This window comes from Papio anubis, chromosome 16, assembly GCF_008728515.1.
Source record: "Papio anubis isolate 15944 chromosome 16, Panubis1.0, whole genome shotgun sequence".
In the NCBI taxonomy this organism is placed as follows: domain Eukaryota; kingdom Metazoa; phylum Chordata; class Mammalia; order Primates; family Cercopithecidae; genus Papio; species Papio anubis.
Genome location: NC_044991.1, coordinates 20,234,496 through 20,258,939, shown reverse-complemented (window position 1 = coordinate 20,258,939; position 24,444 = coordinate 20,234,496). Strand labels below are relative to the sequence as shown.

The following is a 24,444-nucleotide window of genomic DNA, read 5'->3' as shown; positions in this document are numbered from 1 at the left end:
TGGATCACCTGAAATCGGGAGTTCAAGACCATCCTGGCCAACATAGGGAAATGGTGAAACCCCATCTCTACTAAAAATACAAAAATTAGCTGGGTGTGGTGGCATGCGCCTGTAGTCCCAGCTGCTCAGGAAGCTGAGGCAGGCGAGTCACTTGAACCTGGGAGGCAGAGGTTGCAGTGAGCATCACACCACTGCACTCCAGCCTGGACGACGGAGGGAGATTCTGTCTAAAAAAAAAAAAACAGGCCGGGCGTGGTGGCTCATGCCTGTAACCCCAGCACTTTGGGAGGCCAAGGTGGGTGGATCACTTGAGGCCAGGAGTTTGAGACCAGCCTGGCCAACATGGTGAAACCCTGTCTCTACTAAAAATATTTAAAAATTAGCCAGGTATGGTGGTGAGCACCTGTAATCTCAGCTACTTGGGAGGCTGAGGCAAGAGAATTGCTTGAACCCAGGAGGCAGAGGTTGCAGTGAGCTGAGATCACGCCATTGTACTCCAGCCTGGGCAACGGAGTGAGACTCTGTCTCAAAAAAAAACAAAACAAACAAAAAATTTGCTCACTCAAGCACCCACTCAACATCAAACTGGAAATAGCACTCTATTTCCTGAAAAAAAATTTACCTATTTTTCTAGAAGCAAGGAATAATAATATGTTATAAGAACACAGACACAAATATCCCACTGTTCTCTTCATTATATTTTGGGATCTGCTGAAAAAAAGTATGCTTCAGCAAAAGCTACTTCTTAGAGGAAGCAGATTCAGAACAGACCAAAGTCATGAGCAAGGGAGTGTGAAGAATTAAAAAAAAGAAAAAAAAAAAAAAGAATGGAAGCTAAGCTATGAAGATGCAAAGGCATAAGAATGATAGGATGTACTTTGGATGCTCACGCCTGTAATCCCAGCACTTTGGGAGGCCAAGGCAGGCAGATCACGAAGTCAGGAGATCGAGATCATCCTGGCTAACATGGTGAAACCCCGTCTCTACTAAAAATACAAAAAATTAGCCGGGCGTGGTTGCAGGCGCCTGTAGTCCCAGCCACTCGGGAGGCTGAGGCAGGAGAATGGCGTGAACCCGTCTCTACTAAAACTACAAAAATTAGCTGGGTGTGGTGGTGCATGGTGTCACCATGTTGCCCAAGATGATCTCAAACTCCTGAGCTCAAGCAATCTGCCTACCTTGGCCTCCCAAAGTGCTAGGATTACAGGCATGAGCCACCGTACCTGGCCTTGATATGGATGCTTTATTGCTTAGTTTCATCTCCCTTCTTCTTTCAGAAGTTAAAATTAAATATGATCATGATGACGATGTTGATGATACTGCTGCTGCTGCTGTCTGTACTACACAATACTAATAGCCACCAAGAAGTCAAGACTCTCTGGAGAAGCCTCCAGAGACCTCTGAGTTGGGAACACAGCTCCTGGTCAAGTTCATAGGTGCTTCCCTTTCCTCTTTCATACAACACCCTTGCTATTTATTGTAGGAATAGGTTGCTATGGTTACAGGAACAGGGGGAGGATAGTGAATGATTCTATAAAGTGAAAGAGGCCTTAATTTGTATATTGTCTAGGGTAGGAGCTGGCACATCTCGTCCCACAATGCCTGGGGTCACCCAAAGGGCATCAAGTGTCCCAAATTCTTCATGCCAAACTGATCTCTGTTTTCACTGGCATTTGTGGCAAGCCTGTAGTGCCTAAGGCTACTGGGGAGAGGAACTGGGTCTGAGGGTGATCACCAACAAAAGAGCCCAAGCAATTGTCATTCCTCTTCCAACCCTGGGCAAATAATCTGCAAATAGTTCAGAAACAGATGCTGCTGAAACATGGGCCTGGCTATCTGGGTTTGAATCTTAACTTCACCTCTAATGTGTTGTGTGATCTTGAGTCTCACAAGGAAACTGAGGCTGGTAACATCCCCTTCTTACAGGGTACTGAGATGGCCAGTGTAGAAGAGACCAATAAGGTACCTTACCTACTTAGCACATGCTAAGTGATCAATAGCATAGGCTTTTACTGCTATTACGAGGCTAGTCACCCAGCCTGCTTTTAGCTCCACGACTAGGACACAGCTAGGCGAGCCCATCCTTTCCTGTTCCTTCTCCCCTCTTCTGTGGCTACCCTGCCCTACCCTTTTCTTGGGTCTCTCTGCAGTGCTGGGTCATGCTGCCAGACTCTACCCTTTGGCAGTGCTCTTGGTATGACCCAACCTGGGTGTGGACGGTCCAGGGAAGCACATGGAGTCTCTGGAGTCAGACATCCTGAGTTCCAATCCTGGTACCACCACTGAGCAAATGACTCTGTTTCTGAGCCTCACTTTCCTCTCCTGTAAACAAGAATAACTATGTTTATTTTATTATTTTATTTTATTTTATTTTGAGACAGAGTCCCACTCTGTCACCAGGCTGGAGTGCAGTGTGATCTTGGCTCACTGCAACCTGACTACAACCTCTGCCTCCCGGATTCAAGCAATTCTCCTGCCTCAGCCTCCCGAGTAGCTGGGACTACAGGCAGGCGCCACCACACCCAGCTAATATTTGTATTTTTAGTAGAGATGGGGTTTCACCATGTTGGCTAGGATGATCTTGATCTCCTGACCTCGTGATCCGCCTGCCTCAGCCTCCCAAAATGCTGGGATTACAGGCGTGAGCCACCGTGCCCGGCTTAGCTATGCTTATTTTATAAGGCTGCCATGAAGATTAAACAAAGTAGCATAGACAGAGCAGCAAGCTTATGAAAGTGCTTAGTAAATGGTATCTGTTTTTTGTTTGTTTGTTTGTTTTGTTTTTAAAAACATCTGGGAAGTGCAGCTGGGGCTCACTGCTGAGGGTGAGCAGGAGACAGACACAAGGCAGATGATGACTCTGTCGTGTGACCAGCACTGGACCAGTTGCTCTGCGAGTGTGGAGAAGGGACCCTAACTGATAGGGCCTGGGTGGCGGTGTAGCCTAGGGAAGGCCTTTCAAGACAGGGTTCCAGTGCCCTCGAGCGTGCATTTAACAAGGTTGGAGAGGAAGTCCTAGGCTGAAGGCACGGCATGAGCAAAGGCAGGGAGGCAGGAAAGAGCTTGATGAATTGGTGAATTCAAGTCATAGGATGTGTCTGGAACTGGGGTGCAGTGGCCAGGTTGCAGAGGGCCTTGCAAGCCACCACTGACGCTGATTTTACCCAGGGGTATATGGTGCGCTAGAGAAGGGCTTATGCAGAGAATGATGCGATCAGATTTGCATTTCAGAAAGATTTTATTCTGGCTGCCCTGTGCAATCTGGACAGGAGTGGGTAGGAATGGGCACAGAGAGGGTGCGGTGGCTCACGCCTATAACCCCAGCACTCTGGGAGGCCAAAGTGGGAGGATTGCTTGAGTCCAGGAGTCAAGACCAGCCTGGCCTTCATAGCAAAACCCTATCTCTACGAAAAATAAAAAATTAGCCAAGCATGGTGGTGTACACCTGTAGTCCCTGCTACTCAGGAGGTGAGGTGGAAGGATCGCCCGAGCCTGGGAGGTCGAGGCTACCGTGATGATTGCACCACTACACTCTAGCCTGGGCAACAGAGTGAGACCCAGTCTCAAAAAAAAAAAAAAAAAAAAAAGAGAGCCTGGAAGCGACAGACCCAGGATCTAAAACGAGGTCAGGCTGCCTTTTTTCATCACTCCAGGAGGCCCCAGCCTGGGCCTGGGGAACTTGGCTTCAACCGGCCTGGAAAGTGACCTTCCAGTGAGCCGATGCTAACTGGCCGCCCCAGTTTACGCTCCCAGTGGACAGAGGTGCGGCTGGCCCAACACTGTCCCCTGGTGGTTAAAAGCAGAAGGCCCCTGAGCATCGCTCAGTTTGGGCCAGGCCTCCTCCCTGCCCGCACACAAGTGTGCTGTCTGGTAGATGGACACAGGTTCACGGCTTACCTCTCCCGCTTCATGTTGTGTGATGTGATAAGTCACTTCCTGCCCTGAGTCTCACTTTCCTCATCTGTAAGCTGGGGATGGTGCTTCCTGCCTCAGCTTGGGCCTGGCACACAGTAGGTATTTGGGCATGGAGCTGGCACCACATTTCCCACCGAGATGCACAAACGTCTGGGCAGCTTTCTCCCAATCCTGGGCCTTCCCTCCACCCCAGGAACCCAGCACCTCACTTTGTCCCACTGTGTGGCCCCCTGCCCCACACTGGCCTTCCCTGCAGGGGCCCAAAGCCATCAACCCTCATCTCCCCCGCTTCAGGGTGGGGACCCCAGTGGCAGCTGACTTGGGTACTGGTTCCAAGTCTTCCACTGGACACAGAGGCTTTGGCCAAGGCACTGCCCCCTGCTGAGCTTCGGTTTCCTGGCCTATAAAATGGGGCTATAATCTCTGTCTGCTTCAGGACTTAATGTGAAGGAGCTGTGCAAACTGTGGAGTGCTGTGCCATGAAGCTCTGGTGAAGACCTACTCTGAGCACTGCCTAGACTTTCTCACAGTGGTGTCCTCTCTGGCTTGGGCTCCTTGGGCGTTGAGGTGGGCTGGGGCAGGTGAGCCTTTCCAACAGCCATTGAAACACCCCCACTGGGGCCTGGTGTGGTGGCTCATGCCTATAATTCCAACACTTTGGGAGGCCAAGGTGGGAGGACCACTTCAGGCCAGGAGTTCAAGACCAGTCTGGGCAACATAGTGAGACCCTATTTCTTTTCTTTTCTTTCTTTTTTTTTTTTTTTTTTTTGAGACGGAGTCTCACTCTGTCGCCCAGGCTGGAGTGCAGTGATGCGATCTAGGCTCGCTGCAAGCTCCGCCTCCCGGGTTCACGCCATTCTCCTGTCTCAGCCTCCAAGTAGCTGGGACTACGGGCGCCTGCCACCATGCCTGGCTACTTTTTTCTATTTTTTAGTAGAGATGGGGTTTCACCGTGTTAGCCAGGATGGTCTCGGTCTCCTGACCTTGTGATCTGCCCACCTCGGCCTGCCAAAGTGTTGGGATTATAGGCATGAGCCACCGCGCCCGGCCGTGAGACCCCATTTCTAAAAAAAATAAAAAAATAATTAGCCAGGTGCAGTGGTGCACACCTGTGGTCCCAGCTACTCAGAAGGCTGAGGCAAAAGGATGATTTGTGCCAGGAGTTCAAGGCTGCAGTGATCTATGACTGGGCCACTGCATTCCAGCCTGAGAAACAGAGTAAGACCCTATCTCCAAAAAAAAAAAAAAAGAAAGAAAGAAAAGAAAAGAAAAAAGAAAAAGAAAACACGCCAATGGGTCCACGACCTGCTGCCCTCCTCACCTGCCTCTCCCCAAAGACTGTGGTTCTTTGGGCAGCTGCACCATTCATGGATGCGTATATGTATCGCATCCAGCGAAGAGATGGACTGGGAAGGGCAGATCCCACCTCCATTATCTGGACAGGTGATTCCTGGGTATTTCCAATTGCCTCATTTTGAGCAAGAGTTTTGATCTGTGGCCTCCTGCCAAGATTTTGCCATTCTTTCCTGACAAACAACACGGCTGTTTTGTAACCAGCATTATAAAATGGTTTTATTGATTATTAATAACTATCTAATGTGTACACAGTTGTCCATGAAGAAGTAGGAAATACCAGTGAGTTGTTACCAGTGTTGCCCAAGGCTGGGAGAGCCCTTCCAGCTTTCCTTTGGCCTCAGACACCCCTGCGCCGGCCGCCCACACCCCATTCCTGTCTGGAAGGCTCGCCTGCCGTCATCCCGCACATCCGACAGCTCTCCCTTCAGGGTCACCTCCTCCTTGGACAAAGCACATGTGACCCCTTGTCAGGTTTCTAGGCTGGGTGCTCCCCCAGAGTTTGGCTCCTGACCCCACCAAGCATGCATGGTGGCAATGCACCCACTTGATACTGATCAGTGATGTCACTTCCACCTCCCTCCCTCCATGAGCGCAAACCTCCAGTTAACACAGCTGGGTCAGCCCAGGGTCCTCGGTGTCCCCAGAGCCTGCCATGCCTGGTGCTGGGCAAATACTCAATAAGCACCCAAAAGCAGGCCGGGCCCAGTGGCTCACACCTGTGACCTCAGCACGTTGGGAAGCTGAGGCAGGGAGGATGGCTTAAGCCTAGAAGTTCAAGACCAGCCTGGGCAACATAGCAAGACCCCTGTCTCTACTTTTAAAAAATTAAATTAAATTAACATCCATGAATGAATTAATGAAGAAACAAACTTTGGGTGAGCCACTGCCCTGCTCTGGGTGACTTGTTTTTGTTTTTGTTTTTGTTTTCAGTTTTGTGAAACGGTGACAGTGTTAAAAATTAGACATGGAGGCTGGGCATGGTGGCTCATACCTGTAATCCCAGCACTTTGGGAGGCCGAGGTGGGCAGATCACTTGAGGTCAGGAGTTTGAGACCAACCTGGCCAACATGGTGAAACCCCATCTCTACTAAAAATACAAAAATCAGCCAGGTGTGGTGGTGCATGTCTGTAGTCCCAGCTATTCAGGAGGCTGAGGCGGGAGAATCGCTTGAACCTGGAAGGTGAAGGTTGCAGTGAGCTGAGAGCTCACCACTGCACTCCAATCTAGGCAACAGAGACCCTGTCTCAGAAAAAAATAAATAAAAGGATTGCAAATGGGGTTGCTGGGGACATGTGCCCCTGCTAAGCTCCCAGTGTGCCCCTCCCTTCCTGGCTTGGTAGGAGATTCTGCTCTCACCTCTGCAGGCGACTACTGCTCACTGCAATTCAGTCACTAGTGCCTGCCCCTGACTGACCATTTTTGTTTGCCACCCCCCAGGCAGCTGGTATTTGTGATCACAGCCCTGTGATCAGAGCCTCAGGAAACACTTGTGCCTGAGGCAGAGCAATCCTTACTGCCTGCAAGGAACCAGACAAGGCTGTGCTGATGGAAAATTGGCTGTAGATAGTTACATGGGCAAGAATCAGAGTTCAAGTCTAGGGACCCCTGGTTTTTAGACAGAGGACGTCAAGGCAGAGGATGTCAAGGCTGAAGTGAGGTATTATGATCCCCCATCATGACAACCAGGGGGCCTTGTGAAATTTAGCACAGGGTCCTCCCAACTCCAGTTGGCCACAGCCTGCCATGGAAGCCAAGTGCCTCTGGGCACTCCAAATATCACTGCATCTGGGGAAGCAGAAGACAGGGTGGTCACGCAGTGCAACAGGGTAGTGGGGATGCCTGTCACATCTCGGATGCAGAGGCAGCCCCTGAACATGGGGATGTCCTGTAACTCTTGCCCCACAGCCCAGGCCATCTCCTTGGAGCCAGCACAGCCATTTTTTTTTTTTAACCTGCCAATCTGCTCAAACACCCAGTTGGAACAGGAATGCCTCGTGGCACTGGCTTTAGGAGTTTAATTTAGATGGTTTGCCGTTTCTAGCAGCAGAGCACCTGTTCAGACTCTACGTCTATGCATCCATGAATGGTGCAGCTGCCAAAAGAACCAAAGCTAAATGTTGGCAGGATCACAGCAGGTGTGGAGTGGAGGTCACTGGGAATTCCCTGGAAACTCAGTCGTTACCCACTCAACTGGAAGGCTGTGCATGGCTTTGTCCTCTGATGGTTACCCATGCCGGCCCCACCTCTCCATTTCCAATTTTCTTTTCTTTGTTTGTTTGTTTGTTTAGAGACGGAGTCTGGTTCTGTCGCCCAGGCTGGAGTGCAGTGGCACAATCTCAGCTCACTACAACCTCTGCCTCCTGGGCGCAAACGATTCTCCCGCTGCAGCCTCCTGAGTAGCTGGGATTACAGGTGCACCCCACCATGCTCGGCTAGTTTTTGTATTTTTAGTAGAGACAGGGTTTCACCATGTCCCCAGGCTGGTCTCGAACTCCTGACCTCAGGTGATCTGCCCACCTCGGCCTCCCAAAGTGCTGGGATTATAGGCATGAGCCGCCACGCCCAGTCCATTTCCAATTTTCCATCCAGCGGTGGCAAAACAAGCTTGGATGGGCCCCAGTGCTCTGCTGGAACCAGGACCCTCACCCAGCTGCCTCCAGCTAGGCCTGCCCACTCCTGCTGACCTCCTACATGCATAGAACAGGGCTTCTCTCTCTTCAAGCCTAAAGCTGTGATGCCCACAAGGCCTGGGATCCACGCACACCCCCTGAAGCTGGAACACCAGGCATGGGCGAGTCCTGGGTGACTGGATCTTGTTGGGATGGATGAAAGGGCAGCTTCTGCAGGCAGGACCCATCCTCAGTGGACTGGATCATCTTCAGCATTCTCATTCTCGGCCCCATTCTCTAGGAACAGGGAAAGAGGTTCCTGTCTGAATCTTCAGCATGGCCTATGCACTGGTGGCCCCTTCCTGCTTGGTCACTGTGCCAGGCAAGCCCACAATGAGCTGAGATGGTGACGTGGGACAAGTGGCTCTCTGCAGCTACCTTCGGCACCACCCTGCCTGGGAGGCCAGGGGTCAGGGGAGTGGGTGTGAAGGGGTTGGAGCACACAGGCAGAGGTGGCTGGGGTCTTCACTGTGTTGGGGAGGGCCTCATCGCCTTGAGACTCTGCAGTGTCTCCTCAGAGGCCTTGTCAGGAAGCAGCACCTCCACAGTGTAGCTGAGCTTCTTGGCATGCATCCGGCTGTAGGTGTTGTCGAAGCGCAGGACATCTGTGGTGACGGAGAGGTGATCAGGGAGCATGAACCCTGCATATCTGCAGGAAGAGCCAGCCCTGCACGGCTGCATCCCTGGAACCCTTGGGAATGAGCTATCCAGGACAGTGGGTGAGCCTGAGGGTCAGCCTGTGCCCAGCCCTAAGCCTGCTGCTCACTGCCATCTCCATGGTAGCTTGTGCTACATAGAGGAATCATGATGGTCACCAGCACACAGAACAGCACACAGCCAGGGAGCAGGCGGCCTGGGAACAGGATCTCGAGTTCCACCTGCAGGGAGGAGCTGTGGCCCATGGACACAGTGTGCCCGTACTGCGTCCTCGCCTGGTTGCGGTTGCACAGGTAGCTCTTGGGCCTCTCCATGCACCATGCATTCCATCACACATTACACCTCCCTGAATCCTCAAAGCAGCCCCATGCAGAAGGCAATGTCAGCCTCATTTTACGGATGAGAAAACTGAGGCTTAGAGAGGTGATATGATCTTTTAGCGGTCACAGAGCAAGGGAGGGGAGGTACTGGGATTCCTTTATCCCAATGTCCCAACCCAGGGAGGAGCCCTGCTACCCCAGGAGGAACGGGCTGGGCTACGTAAGCCGCTTTTCCGTCTTGCGGAAGGCGTATCCTTCAATGCCAAGGTCCAGCATCAACTCAGGTGTGATGAGTCACACAGACTTTTCCGTCTCTACTCTCCTAATGTTCCCTTTGCACAGAATGAAACAAGCTAATGTGTTGACTTAAGCATAAGCCACACCGTTCTCCTCCATAGGAAATCAACCTTGGGTTCCCCTTCTCCTAGCTCAGTTCCCAATAGACGTGGTGGCCCTGAGCAATGCTGCTTCTGGTAAAGCTGACTGAGCTGCATCTGGCCTGGAAGGCCTGGGGGTGAAGGATAAACACCTGGAGGAAGTCACCTCTTTGGGACTCCTAGAGTGGGGTGCTTCATGCAACTGGGTGGTCCCCTTGCCAAGACCCCTGATTCTAAGTCCATGGCCTCTTACTTACCTGTCTCTTAGTCCAGTGACCCCGGTATAGGCGCTTCTCAGGAGCTGAGCCCAAGGCCCTAGGTTCTGAACACCAGCTCTTCCCCCACAATGAGTCTCTGCCCTCATTCCCACAGGTAGGGGCCACTCATCCGATCCATGGCCCCAAAGCCAGCTCCCCTGGAGTTTATAGAGATCCCCCCACCCTCCTGAGAGCTGGAAAGAGAGGGCAAGCAGAGGGTAGACTGGCAGGGAAAACAATTCCAGTAAACCCTGCAGCTCTTACAGACGCCAGCCTGGAGGCAGGTGAGGCTCCCATCTTCAGGCACCAGGTGGGCGTTGTAGCGCTGGCTGGGCAGCACCTCCGTCATCTCCCTAGCCTTCTGCCGCTCCCCCATCTTGGTCTTCAGGAAAACCCCAAAGCCGACGTCCCCGCCATCCAATGCGAACTGCCACCTGCAGTGGACAAAGCCCCACTGGCGACCCCCTGCCTGGGCTCCAGGCCCCTCCCAGCTGTTCCCAGGTGTGGAGTGGCTGTGATCCCTACCTGAGCACACAGCCCGGGAACAGGATCTCATTCTCCACCTGCAGGGAGGAGCCGCGGCCCACGGACACCGTGTGCTCATACTGCAGCTTCACCTGATTGCACAGGTAGAAGCTCTTGGGCACCTCACCCCCGTAGTTGATCTGTGGGTGAAGGGGGTGTGTGGGCACTAGATCACAGCTTCTCCCCTCCTTCCGCATCCTCTGGGCACCCTGTACCTTGGTCAGGCACTTGGGGTTGCCATCGGGGTCAGTCATGGTCCCCCCAAACTCCACGGGCAGCTGGTCGGGGCTGATGAATTTTGTCAGCTCCTGCTTCCAGTTGTCTGTGTGGGAGCAAGAGACGGACTCCAAGGGGACTCAGGAGACTCAACAGAGGGCAAAAGGGGGCTGAGCCTGGTGAGGGGACCCGATACATCCTGGGTGTGCTCCCCTGGGCGCCTACTCCTAACCGTACCAAAGACCTTTATGTGGCTCCCAGTTCATGGTCTAGGACCCAAGGCATTGCCCGTGTGTGTGGAGGCTCACCAGGGGCAGTGCCCGAGTAGAGGACGAGCCAGGGAGAAGCAGGGTCTTTAGCGTCGACCTCTGCTTCCCAGGCAGACGGACACAACCAGGGGGCCAAGCCGCTCACCTCCCAGAATCACAATCTTCCTGCGTGTCTCCTCACTCATGAACGACTTGACCAAGTTGAAGGCCACAGGGAACAGTCTGGGGGCTGAAACACATGTAAATCTCTTGAGAAGCTGGACCAGAGAGGACATGGGGATATAGAGCCACAGTCAAGAGCAGGTGCTGGACAGGAGTTGGACAGATATGGATTCTGCCACTCTCTGTTGTGTGACCTTCAGCAAGTTATGCACCATCTCTAAGTCTTAGTGCAGTTAACTGGAAAATGAAGGTGAAATAATGTATGTATAACACCTGGCACAGTTGCTGGCTTTCAATAAGTGGCTCATGCCCGAAATCCCAGCACTTTGGGAGGCAGAGGCAGGCAGATCACTTGAAGCCAGGAGTTCGAGACCAGCCTGGCCAACATGGTGAAACCCTGTCTCTACTAAAAATGCAAAAGCTAGCTGGGTGTAGTGGTGCATGCTTGTAATCCCGGCTACTCGGGTGGCAGTGGCACAAGAATTGCTTGAACCTGGGAGGCAGAGGTTGCAGTGAGCCAAGATCGTGCCACTGCACTACAGCCTGGGTGACAGAGCGAGGCTCCATCTCGAAAAAGAAAAAACAAATTAAAAAAATAAAAAACAAATGGTTGTCTCCCCAACCCAGTTGTAAGGGGTTGAACACAAGCTGGCTCTGGGGTCAGCAATATTGATTCCCCAACAGTATCTCTTCTTTTCCACACTCCAGGTTGTCTGGAATCTTCTTGGGTGTGACATTTACATTAAACCTCCTGTCCTGCCCTGAATTGCTCACACTCAAGTGAGCACTGTCTGTGGGCCAAGCTCTGTGCTCCATCTTCTCCACACACAGTTTCATTTAACCTCATAGTTATCTTTGGGGAGGGGGCTACTGTATCCTCATCTTACAGAATGGGAAACTGAGGCTCAGTGAGGTTAAGCAGACTTGGATAAAATCATAGAGCTAGTTAGATTTGAATCAGATCCTCTGACTCTGGAACACATGACATCACCAGGGCAGCCAGGGACCATTCCTGCTCAAAGTGTGTCCATCCATTAGTGTGGTCCATAGACTATTGGTTCCCAGCCCACACTGACATAAGTAAGTAACAGTAAACATTCAGAAACTTATAACTTGACATTGTTGCAACATACCAGTGCATGATTTTGTATATTACAAAAATATGAACCTGTGAAGGATTGAAACTAGAAAATAACGCCAGAGGCCAGGTGTGGTGGCTCACTCCTGTAATCCCAGCACTGTGGGAGGCTGAGGTGGCTGGCTGACCTGAGATCAGGAGTTTGAAACCAGCCTGGCCAACATGGGGAAACCCCATCTCTACTAAAAATACAAAAATTAGCCAGGCATGATGGCATGCACCTGTAATCCCAGCTACTAGGGAAGCTGAGGCAGGAGAATCGCTTGAACCCAGGAGGCGGAGGTTGCAGTGAGCAGAGATCGTGACACTGCACTCCAGTCTGGGTGACAGAGTGAGACTCCATCTCAATAAATAACTAACCAGAAACCAACCACACAAAACCTGGTTCCTCACAAAGGATGGTTGAAGAAGCCTTTAACTCCACGGCTTACCTATTGTACCCCCCGATTCCTGCTTCTCCCTCCCCAGGAGGTCATCCCGGTCATGGGCTTACCTCGAATAATAATTAAATTCTTCAGAGTCTCAGGATAATTTGCTTCCAGGATGCCAAAAAACTGTGGAGTCAAGATGAGTCTGGTTGGGGCTCTGTTCCATCACCTCCCGCCCATGGGTTTCTGTGGTCTCTGATGCTGCTGAGACAAGAGGCCCATCCCTGGCCCAGCCTACCTTCCCCACAAGCATGTCCCTCCTCCTCTCTATTATTCTTTTTTTATTTGTTGATCTGTTCTCGAGACAGGGTCTTGCTCTGTCGCCCAAGGTGGAGTATAGTGGCACAATCACAGCTCACTGCAACCTTGAACTCCTGGGTTCAAGAGATCCTCCCACCTCAGCCACCCAAGTATCTAGGACTACAGGCACGTGCCACTGCACTGGGCTAATGTAAAAAAAAAATAATAACAATAATAATAATAATTATTATTATTATTGGTAGAGATGACATCTCACTGTGTTGCTCAGGCTGATCTTGAACTCCCGGGCTCAAGCGATCCTCCCGCCTTGGCCTCCCAAAGTGCTGGGACGACAGGGGTGAGCCATCATGCCTGGCCTTTGTGTTACTCTTGCTCCTCTTTCTCCTTGGAGGGTGGACTCTAGGCCAGCATCATTGGCTGCTCTGTGGAGCCCCTGCAGGGCATACCCACTCCTCTATCTCAATGGATTCTCACAGCAGTTCACAGCTAGGGCTCACAGCTGGGAGCCGCTGCCCACACCAGCCCCAAACCAGCCGCCCACCTTACCTGCTGGTAGACCTCCACAGCTGGCTTCCACAGGTGCTTCAGGCTCAGCCCCTCCATGTCAAACACCATCAGTGCCATCTCGATCTTCCTGCCCAGCTGCTTGGGACAGCGTCAGCATATAGATCAGACAACAGCTTCAGCCAGGAGATCCTGGCCAGAGAGACTTGGGCACCTCTCCCCACCTCCCTGCCATCCCACCCTCTGGCAGCCCATAGTGTTTTCCAGACAGATGAAAAACACCTCACCTTCATGGGTGGGTAAGGGTGGGAGAAGCCCACATTCCACCAGAGCCCTGAGTGCTGAGGGCTGGGGAGGGGGAAGGTGCCACCCCTCTCTGGTCCTGGTGCCACCCTATAGACAGATGAGGCCCAGCTCCACCCCAGCTGCTCACCTTCTGAGTCTGTAGCTCACACTCATGCAAAAGCAGCTCACAGACCTTGATGCGCTTCCGGATCAAATCCTGCTTGGAGGCCGACAGCAGGAGACCCTTGGGGTCGAGGGACCCGATGATGCAGAAGTACACAGGGGAGCCTTCGTAGTCGTAGCCACAAAGACCACCCGAGTCATATAGCTGGATGACCTGGAGGTGTGGGTAAGGTCCTGACTCAATCCAGCTCACTAGGCTGGGTCCCTACTCCATCAGGCGGCTGGATGTGGTGGGTGGGAGATGAGGTCAGTGGTGGGGGGCCTCAGATGGCCTGGGGGATGCTGCTCAAGGCTCACCTCGGGGGGCTGCCACGTGACGATGTTGTCCAGGTCTTGTTGCTTCCGGAACTCCATGTGCTGCAGGGACACAGCAGCAGCTATAGGATTCTGCAGGAACCTGGGGACACCAGGCTAGGTCCCTCTGCCCACAGCCACCAAGATCCCGCCAGAGCATATCCAGGCTCTCCGGGTTTGGGGACAGGAGGTGGGCTGGTGGGACTTGGGTCTGATGCAGAAAGGGATCGGGGGAGGAAGAAAGAAGGAACAGGAGAATGGGACAGGGCCAGAGTCTCTACCCTTTTGCCGCGAATCCCTGGGTCACGGTGCATGGAAGGCAGGACAGTAGGGATCAGAGATCCTTACCCTCCGGAGCATGTCCTCAGATTTCTGCAGGTCAAAGTTTCGAGCTGCAAGAACAAGAGGAGGTAAGTAGAAGCTCAAGGCTAGATCTAGAAAGAGCCGTTCCCTAAAATCTCATGAGGAAATAGCTAAGGTGTCCCCAGCCTTTTCCTGACACCCCAAGAATACACTGAACATCTAGAAATGGCTGTTTGTTTGTTTGTTTTTTGAGACAGGGTCTTGGCTCTGTTGCCCAGGCCAGAGTGCAGTGATGTGATCATAGCTTACTGTGGCCTTTGGCCCAGGTGATCCTCCTACCCTAGCCTTCTGAGTAGCTGAGACTACAGGGCCACACGACGACGCCTGGCTAATTTTTTTTAGATTTCTTCTTTTTGTAGAGATAGGGATCTTGCTATGTTGCCCAGGCTGGTCTTGAACTCCTGGCCTCAAGCAGTCCTCCTGCCTCAGCTTCCCAAAGTGTTGGGATTATAGGCGCGAGCCTCTGTGCCTGACCTAGAAATGTTTTTTTTAACAAGTTAAGGATCTTTAATCATCTAGAAGACTGGAGAGCCCTTGATTTCAGTTTCCAGTCCTCCTACAACCTTCTGGAGGCCAGTCTAGCCTGTATTTGATGTCCCTCAGGAAGCAGAGATCCCCCCGCCACCTGCACAGTGTTAGGGGTGGTGGGGAGCATGGGGTTTGGATTCACACAGACTGGGGCTTAAAGTCTAGTGTTGCCCTTTTATTTCCTGTGCAACCTTGAGCAAGTCACTTACCTTCTCTGAGCCTTAGTTTTTTAAATCAGTTAAATGAGAACACTATCTGTTTCAGTTATTCAAAGAACAACATGAGATAATGTATAGAAAGTGCTTGGCTCAGTACCTGGCTCACAGTAGGTTCTCAATAAACAGTAGCTCTCATGATTACCTATTTTGAAGAAATAGACACACTGTAATTGAAAACGTGATGATCTATTTTAGAAATGCTTTGACTGTTGCTCTCTGAGACCCCTGGCTCACTGAGGAATTTGTCTACTCGCGGAGCTGAAACAATATGCAAGGTCAGAGATTTTCAGATGGAAGGGATCTCAGATGCTATCCAGGCCTCCTCTGCTCTGACCATGAACCAGTTCCAGAAATCACTCCCAGCTGGGCGTGGTGGCTCACGCCTGTAATTCCAACACTTTGGGAGACCAAGGCGGGCAGATCACCTGAGGTCAGGAGTTCGAGACCAGCCTGGCCAACATGGTGAAACCCCGTCTCTACTAAAAATACAAAAATTAGCAGAGCATGGTGGCAGGTGCCTGTAATCCCAGCTACTCAGGAGGCTGAGGTAGGGAGAATCGCTTGAACCCGGGAGGCAAAGTTTGCAGTGAGTTGAGATCGCGACATTGCACTCCAGCCTGGGGGACAAGAGCAAGACTTTGTCTCAAACAACAACAACAACAACAACAAAACCCACAAAACTTAGCCAGTCGTGGTGGTGCACACCTGTAGTCCCAGCTACTCGGAAGGCTGAGGCACGAGAATCACTTGAACCCAGGAGGAGGGGGCTGCAGTAAGCCAAGGTCGCACCACTGCACTCCAGCCTGGGCGACAGAGTGGGACCTTGTCTTAAAAAAAGAAAAGAAAGAAAGAAAGAAAGAAAGAACCCCCAGTGCAACAGCTCAGCCTTGATTATCTCCCACGATGGGGAGTTCATTACCACAGAAGGCATTACCATTCCATTCTTCAGCAGCTTTGACTGAACCCAAATCTGCCCTGTGATGATTCCAGCCGCATCATAAGAGGTCAAACAAATAGATGTAATCCCTTGTCAGTGCGCCAATTCTGCAAATATTTGAAGATAAGCCACCAAGTTCACCTGCCCGATCTTTGCTCTGGGCTATGTATTTATTAAAATCACCTTCTGTGTCAATTCTATTAAAGAGAACGTTCTGTGATGATGGAAATATCCTATACCTGAGCTGCTCATTAAGGTAGCCGCTAGCTGCCTGAGGCTACGGAGGCTACGGAGCAGTTGAAACATGGCAAGTGTGATTGAGGACCTGGAGTTTTAATTTAATTTAATCGTTACAGTTATATGTGGCTACAGGTTATCAAACTGAACAGGGCAGTTCTATATACTTCAGAGATTTTATGATTTTTGCTGTACAGGTCTTTTGTGTTATAGGTTAAACTCCTGGGTATTTTATGGACTTTGTTGCTGTTTTGAATTGTATCTGACTTTTCATTATCTTTTTTTTTTTTTTTTTGAGACAGAGTCTTACTCTGTCACTCAGACTGGAGTGCAGATCTCAGCTCACTGCAACCTCCGCCTCCCGGGTTCAAGTAATTCTCATGCCTCAGCCTCCTGAGCAGCTGGGACTACAGGCACGCACCACCATGCCTGGCTAAATTTTGTATTTTTATTGGCCAGGCTGGTCTTGAACTCCTAACTTCAAGCGATCTGCCTGCCTTGGCCTCCCAAAGTGCTGGGATTACAGGTGTGAGCCACCATGCCCTGCCCACTACTGATTTTTATATCTGGCAATATTGCTGAATTTTCTCTTGAGTTCTAGAGGTTTTCTGTTGATCCAGTTGGTTTTCAAAAGAGACAAGCAATTTCTCTGCAAATATTTTAACTCTTTCCTTCTAGTCTTTATACCAATTATTATTTTTTTCTTTCCTTAAAACATTGGCAAAGGTCTCCAGTTCTACATTTAAACAGTAATGTTGATTGATGTTGTTATTCTTTCTTTGTTCCTGATCTTAAAGAAAATGCATCTAAAATCCTCTAATAAGTGTTAACATTTGTCAGAGGATTTTTGCTACATAACCATTATCAAGTAAAGGAAACTCCCTTCTATCCCTAGATTGGTAAGACTTTTGTTCTGTCTTATAAGAAGGATTTGAACCTTTTCAAATGCTCTATCTGCATTAATTGAGATAGCCGCATAATTTCTCATTTCTAGCACTCATTAATGTTTTCAGTGATACTGATAGATATTCTGTTGTTGAAGTATTCTTGCACACCTAAGATAAACTTCCCTAGGTCACGCTGTGTAATTTTTTTTTTTAGAAGGAGTCTCGCTCTGTCGCACAGGCTGGAGTGCAGTGGTGCAATCTCGGCTCACTGTAAGCTCTACCTCCCAGGTTCAAGCCATTCTCCTGCCTCAGCCTCCTGAGTAGCTGGGACTACAGCCGCCCACCACCACGCCCAGCTAATGTTTTTGTATTTTCAGTAGAGACGGGGTTTTACCCTGTTAGCCAGGACGATCTTGATCTCCTGACCTCGTGATTTGCCTGCCTCGGCCTCCCAAAGTGCTGGGATGACAGGTGTGAGCCACCGCACCCAGCCAGTCACGCTGCATAATTTTAATGTCTTATTGGATTCTACTACATAATATTGATTTAGACTACCTTTTTTTTTTTTTTTTTTTTAATTGATGGGGTTTCACCATGTTGGTCAGGCTGGTCTGGAACTTCTGACCTCAGGTGGTCCACCTGCCTCGGCCTCCCAAAGTGCTGGGATTACAGGTGTGAGCCACCACGCCTGGCCTGATTTAGACTTCTTTATATCTACATTCATAAGTAAAATAGGCTGAGAATTTTCTTTTTTAAAAACTTGTATTAGCCGGGCACAGTGGCTCCTGCCTGTAATCTCAGCACTTTGGGAGGCCAAGGCAAGCAGATCACTTGAGGTCAGGAGTTCAAGACCAGGTTGGCCAACATGGTGAAACCCTATCTCTACTAAAAATACAAAAAATTAGCCGAGTGTGGTGGCTCATGCCTGTAATCCCAGCTTGTCAGGAGGCTGAGGCACGAGAATCACTTGAACACGGGAGGTGGAGTTTCCAGTGAGCCGAAATTTCACCACTGCACTCCATCCTTAGCAATAAAGCAAGACTCTGTCTCAAAAAAATGATAATAAGAAAATGAAATTTTAAAAATTGTACTGATCTGGCTTTGAAATAAAATTTACTCAAACCTTATAAGGTAACTTTCACTCTCTCATAGGTTCTTAAACAATTTGTATGAGCTAGAAATTAACTGTTTTTGTTTGTTTGTTTTTTGAGACGCAGTCTCTCTCTGTTGCCCAGTCTGGAGTGTGATGGTACAATCTCGGCTTACTGCTACATCTACCTCCTACGTTCAAGCGATTCTCCTGCCTCAGCCTCCTGAGTAGCCGGGATTGCAGGTGCCCAACACCATGCCTGGCTAATTTTTGTATTTTCAGTAGAGACAGAGTTTCTCCATGTTGGTCGGGCTTTTCTCGAACTCCCGACCCCAGGTGATCCACCCACCTCGGCCTCCCAAAGTGCTGGGATTACAGGCGTGAGCCACCGTGCCCGGCCAGCTGGTCTTAAAACTCCGGAGGAATTCATCTGTAGAACCACTGGAGTCTGAGTTTTGGGGGAGGGGAAGATTTTGCTGCCATTTCAATTTCTCTAATATTTATTGGTCTGATGACATTTTCTATTTCTTCTTGCCAGATTTTGGCCTTATATATTATTTTCTAGGAATGTGTCTTTCTTCACTTGGATTTTCAAATTTATTAGTGCATATTTGTTCATAATCTTCTCTTGTAGGCCTAAAAAAGAATCAATTTATAGGTGATTTTCTGTTTTGTTGTTTGTCTGTTCTTTGAGACAAGCCATCCTCCTACCTCAGCCTCCCGAATAGCTGGAACTACAAGCATGCACCAACACGCCTGGCTTATTTTTGAATTTTTTGTAGAGATGTGGTTTTGTCATGTTGCCCAGACTGGTCTTGAACTCCTGGGTCAAGCAATCCTCCTGCCTCAGATTCCCAAAATGCCAGGATTACAGGAGCGAGCCACCGTGCCTAGCTATAGGAGATTTTTCAATTAGGAACCAGAGTGTGGTTTCTTGTCCTATAGACAGTGGTTTGGGCAATGCTCATGGGATATGAGGACAGATTTTTTTTTTCAGTAGCACCTACTATGTGCCAGGCAGAGGGGACCAGGGCAGGCACATCCCTGCCCTGATGGAACTGGCATCAGATGAAACTAATGGAACTGACAGACAGATGTGGGATGAAGATAAGGAAAAACAGAGGGGGTCAGGCAGAGTGGCTCATGCCTGTAATCCCCGCACTTTGAGAGGCTGAGGCAGGAGGATCATTTTGGGTCCAGGGGTTCGAGACCAGCCTGGGCAATGCAGTGAGACTCTATGACCCTGTGTCTACAAAAAATAAAAATAAAAAAAATAAAAACAAAGGAAAAGAACTTCAGAAGGAGGGTTGGAAAAAGCCCCTCAGCATGAGGCCCAGGAGAGGGTCCTCTGCCAAGCTCAGCCTCAGGAGTAGCCCTCCCGTTTGCCTGGGTCTTGGGTTAGTGAGGCCGGGAGTAGTGGAGCTGATGCTGCAGTGGACGATGGGGCCATGCCAGCAGATCCTGTCACCCATGGCATGAGGTGGGAGGCATCAGGATACCCAGCCCCCTTCCCGATCTTGGATCCTTTTTCTTTCCTATGACCTGGAAGCCTAGGTACCTGCAATCCCACTCCTTTATCAAGGACACACCAAGCACCCCCAAAGCTGGGTTTTAAACCCAAAAAGACTCTAAAGGAGGAGAGAGGGCTGATGCTGTATCAAGGGGCTTCAAGAAATCAACTGTCCCAACTCCTTCTTTAGTCCAGGCTGGGGGCAGTGACATATTCCGTTGTCAAAAACAAATAGAAAGTGCCACAGCCAAGGGGCCTTAAGGAGGGCAAGACAACTAAATATAATGTGGGATCCTGGATGGGATCCTGGAAGAGAAAAATGAAGGAAATCCAACTAATATGTGAACTGCAGTTAATAATAATGTATCCATATTGGTTTATTAATTCTAACAAATGTACCATCATCATCATAAGAAGAGGACGTTAATAATAAGGAAAACTAGGGGCAGAGTATGTGGGAACTTTTTGCACTATATTTGCAATTTTCTGAAAATCTAAAACTATTCTAAAAATTAAAGTTTATATATATATGTACACACACACACACACACACACACACATATATATAGATATATTTTTTTAAGACAGAGTCTCGCTCTGTTGCCCAGGCTGGAGTGCAATGGCATGATCTCGGCTCACTGCAACCTCCGCCTCCTGGGTTCAAGTGATTCTCATGCCTCAGCCTCCTGAGTAACTGCAACTACAGGCACATGCCACCACACCCGGCTAATTTTTGTATTTTTGTAGAGATGAGTTTTCGCTATGTTGGCCAGGCTGGTCTCAAACTCCTGGCCTCAAGTGGTCCGCCCCTCTCAGCCTCCCAAACTGCTGGGATTACAGGCATGAGTCACAGGGCCTGGCCAAAATATTGGAAAAAAAAAAAAAAAAACAGACAGAAAAATTCAGAGGAAGAATTAGTCCCTGGTAGGGACTTCCTTTTCTCAGGCGCTGTGTGCCACTGCGACCTCATTTGATTCACAGCACCCTGAAGGTAGGGACCAGTATTATGTCCATTACACAGAAGAGGAAAGTGAGGTTGAGACAGTGAACGGCTTGCCACGGGCACACTGCTAGCTCTGGAACTCAGTCGCAGCTCTGCCCCATTCCAAAGCCAGCGTTTTAAACCCTGCACTGTATGCTTTCTGGGCTGACTCCTGACTTCTCACCCATCTCAAGTTCAAAATCCATTCCATGAGGCGTAATGAGTTAAGATGAATTTTTCCCTAAGCCCTGGGGCAGTGTCTGTTACTATCATTAGTATTTTGAGATGGGGTTTCACTCTGTTGCCCAGGCTGGAGTACAGTGGTGCAAGCTCAGCTCACTGCATCCTCCACCTCCCGGGCTCAAGTGATCCTCTCACCTCAGCCTCCTGAGTAGCTGGGATTACAGGTGCTCAGCAGTACACCCATTTAAGTTTTGTATGTTTTGTAGAGATGAGGTTTCGCCATGTTGCCCAGGATGGTCTTGAACTCCTGAGCTCAAGCAATCTGCCCGCCTCAGCCTCCCAAAGCACTGGGACTATAGGCGTGAGCCATCGCATCTGGCTTGTTATTTTTTTAGACTGCTGCTGTAATTCCTAGAAGAAATTGTTTCTCTACCATTCACTAAATCCAATTCCTTAAGTGTTTGCTGGGCACCTGCTCAGTGCACTAGGGCACCTCAGTTCCTTTAGGGGACAACAGAGCCCTGTCCTCGGGGAGCTTGAGGTAGACCCAAAGGCAAGTACTGAAGACAGTGCTCCGCAATATCTGCCCCAAGGGCTGGCCAGGCTAGAGGCCAGTTAAGTCCTAAAGATGTCCTTGTTGTTAACTGTAACCTCACCCCGGCACTGTGCCCACCTGTTGCCTCATCTTTTCTTGACAGATGAAGAAACTGAGGCTCAGTGGGGTTTTGTGCTGTGTTCAAACACAGGGGAGCTCAGATTCTAGTCAGAGCAGGCTGATTCCAGAGCCTGTGTTCTTTTTTTTTTGAGACGGAGCTTCACTCTTGATGCCCAGGCTGGAGTGCAATAGCGGGATCTCGGTTCACTGCAACCTCCACCTCCCGGGTTCAAGCAATTTTCCTGTCTCAGCTTCCTGAGTAGCTGAGATTACAGGCATGCGCCACCACACCGGCTAATTTTGTATTTTTAGTAGAGACAGGGTTTCCCCATGTTGGTCAGGCTGATCTCGAACTCCCGACCTCAGGTGATCCGCCCGCCTCGGCCTCCCAAAGTGCTGGGATTACAGGCGTGAGCCACCGCGCCCGGCAAGCTTGTGTTCTTTACTACTCTACAGCTTCGTTCCCCAAAGCCTCCCACTCCTCTCCTGAGACCCTCCTTCCTTCCCTCCCTCTCCGCCTCCCCTGGTCCCTGCAAGCCTCACCCAGCAGCCAGCGTAGGAGGAAGTAGTCATCAGCATTGGGCAGCATGGGCAGCAGGTTCTGGAGGTTCTCCCGGAACTGAGCAGGGGAGGAGCTGATGGTCAGCGGAACTCTCATGACCTTCAGGGCCACCAACCCCGCCCCTAACCCTTCCCACCTCATCCACCAGTCAACTCCACCTGGAGACCATGCAGGGTGCTGCCCTGAACAACTTTGCCATCTGAAAACAGGGAACCCTCCAGCCCAACATAGGAAAAAGAGTTGAGTCCTTCCCAAAATTTGGGGGTGCCCTACACACAGGACTCCCATTCTACATGTCTAAGGTGGGGCCCTGGTATCCTTATTTTTAATTTTTATTTTATTATGATTTTTATTATTTTACTATTATTATTATTATTATTGAGACAGGATCTCACTCTGTTGCCCAAGCTGGAGTGTAGTTGCGTGATCTTGGCTCACTACAACCTCCGCCTCCCGGGCTCAATAGATCCTCCCAGCCCAGACTCCCAAGTAGCTGGGACCACAGGCACACAAGACGCCCAGCTAATTGTTGTACTTTTTGTAGAGATGGGGTCTTGCCATGTTGCCCAGACTGGTCTCAAACTCCTTGGCTCAATCTGCCCGCCTTGGCATCCCAAAGTGCTGTCATCACAGGCATGAGCCACCGCACCCGACTGACAGCCTTATTTTTTCAAGTATCCCTGGGAGATTCTGCTGCAGGCCAGCTAGAGGGTTTTAGGAATGTTATCCCTGATACTGCATCTTAAGGGTTTAGATTTAGAGGCAAGTTACCAAACCTCTCTGAGCCTTAGTTTCGTTATCTGTGAAATGGGGATAATAATAAACTTGTGCCAACCAAAGGAGTTTGTGCACGTAAAACACTTAGCAGGCTTGGCTCCAAGCAGGTGTCAGATAAATGTGAGCACTCAGCCAGCGTGGATTGCCTGATGCCCCAGACAGTGGAGGCTGTGTGGGAAAAAAACAGAGGCAGAGGTCAACAGACAGGGGCTGAAAGAGAAGCCACGAATGCCTTATCAGGACATCTGTTGGGGCTGTCGGGGAGTAAGCGTGCCTTTTCCTACTGGCAGAGTTGAAGGATGTCATTTAGAGTTTGGGTCTGAGACTGAGGCTTGGGTCTGAGAAAGAGAGGCGATCTCACTTCCCTGGGGACTAACAGAGCTGAAGGCAAGAGCTGGGTTTGAAGGTGAATCTGTGAATCCAAATTTGGGATTAGAAATATGAGGCCAGGCGCAGTAGCTCACACCTGTAATCCCAGCACTTTGGGAGGCCAAAGCGGGTGGATCATAAGGTCAGGAGTTTGAGACCAGCCTGGCCAATATGGTGAAACCTCATCTCCACTAAAAATACAAAAATTAGTCGGGTGTGGTGGCGGGCACCTGTAGTCCCAGCTACTTGGGAGGCTGAGGCAGGGGAATCGCTTGAACTCAGGAGGCGGAGGTTGCAGTGAGCAGAGATTGTGTCATTACACTCCGGCCTGGAGGACAGAGCAAGACTCCATCTCGGGAAAAAAAAAAAAAAAAAAAAAAAAAAGATTACAGATAGGGAAGTTTGGGCCCTGTGAACAAATCACAAAGAGAAACCAAACAAACAAATGTTGCAACCTGAGCATGAAAAGGAGTCTGTCTACCCAAGGCTGCCCCAGCAGCCGGATGGCAGCGCCAATCCCTCCCCCACAACCCGGGAACAAGGACCAGGGCCGGGTGGTGGAGAGCAAGCAAGGTCAGAAGACTGGATTCGGCCCCAGATCACCCAGAGAGAGACTCCTGTCCCGCGTGCTGCACGAAGCGGCCTCAGCAACCTCACTCAGGACCAGAGGGCAGAACAGTGGCGCTCTCTCCAGGCTCGGTGTTCCAGCCCGTACCATGGGGGCTCCAACCGAGTTGGGCAGCGCCAGGCTGCTCAGGGCCCCTCCCCAAGCCTCCCAGCCCGCGATGCCCCTCACCCTGGCCAGCGCCTCCTGCTGCTGAGGGCTCAGGTCCCCGACTCGGCCGCTCATGGTGCCCGCGGGCGCAGGTCCGCCCGCCGCCGCCTGGTATCCGCTGCCGCCTGGTTGTGCCTGCTGGGCCAGATGTTGGTCCCGCCCCGACGGGAGAGGCGCTGGTCCTGCCCCGCCCCGCCCAGTTCTCTCCTCCCCTCGAGGATTTTTTGCTGTGGTCACCAAGCGCACCCTACCTGGGACAGGGAGGTGACCTGCCCGGAGAATGACCTGGGGCAGCTGGAGGCCCCCACCTCCAGGCCTCCTTACTGCGGGGGCTCCCGCCTGTTCGCAGGTGGCAGGAAAGATCCTGAGATCCTCTTTCCAGGAAAATGGAGGAAATTTTTAAAAAAAAAAAATTTTTTTTTTCTTATTTTGAATTAAATAGAGACGGGGTTTTGCTATGCTGACCAGGCTGATCTGGAACTCCTGGCCTCAAGCAATCCTCCCACCTCCGCCACCCAAAGTGCTGGGATTAGGCATGTGAACCACCACACCTG

At 50.5% G+C, this 24,444-nt stretch overlaps 1 protein-coding gene across 6 annotated transcripts; it reads right to left on the bottom strand.

Moving 5' to 3' along the window:
* Positions 1 to 5,460: 5,460 nt before the first annotated feature.
* On the bottom strand, positions 5,461 to 24,037 carry SEC14L4 (SEC14 like lipid binding 4). 6 transcript variants are annotated; one of them, XR_002515359.2, is made up of 13 exons: positions 23,912 to 24,037; positions 21,951 to 22,026; positions 14,166 to 14,209; positions 13,821 to 13,880; positions 13,489 to 13,677; positions 13,098 to 13,193; positions 12,356 to 12,416; positions 10,708 to 10,791; positions 10,293 to 10,399; positions 10,078 to 10,217; positions 9,817 to 9,986; positions 7,957 to 8,546; positions 5,461 to 5,711 (listed from the first exon to the last, which is right to left on the bottom strand). XR_002515359.2 is itself a non-coding variant. In XM_003905421.3 (12 exons), exons 1-12 carry the CDS (start codon positions 23,963 to 23,965, stop codon positions 8,407 to 8,409), a joined length of 1,221 nt encoding a protein of 406 aa, XP_003905470.1. In that variant the 5' UTR covers positions 23,966 to 24,037; the 3' UTR covers positions 7,226 to 8,406. The 6 variants fall into 6 exon arrangements, 4 of the variants coding, with proteins under 4 accessions (XP_003905470.1, XP_021777152.1, XP_009215364.1 ...); XR_002515360.2 differs by lacking the exon at positions 5,461 to 5,711 and having other exon boundaries at positions 7,767 to 8,178; positions 8,320 to 8,546; XM_003905421.3 differs by lacking the exon at positions 5,461 to 5,711 and having other exon boundaries at positions 7,226 to 8,546.
* Between the last annotated feature and the right edge of the window lie 407 nt (positions 24,038 to 24,444).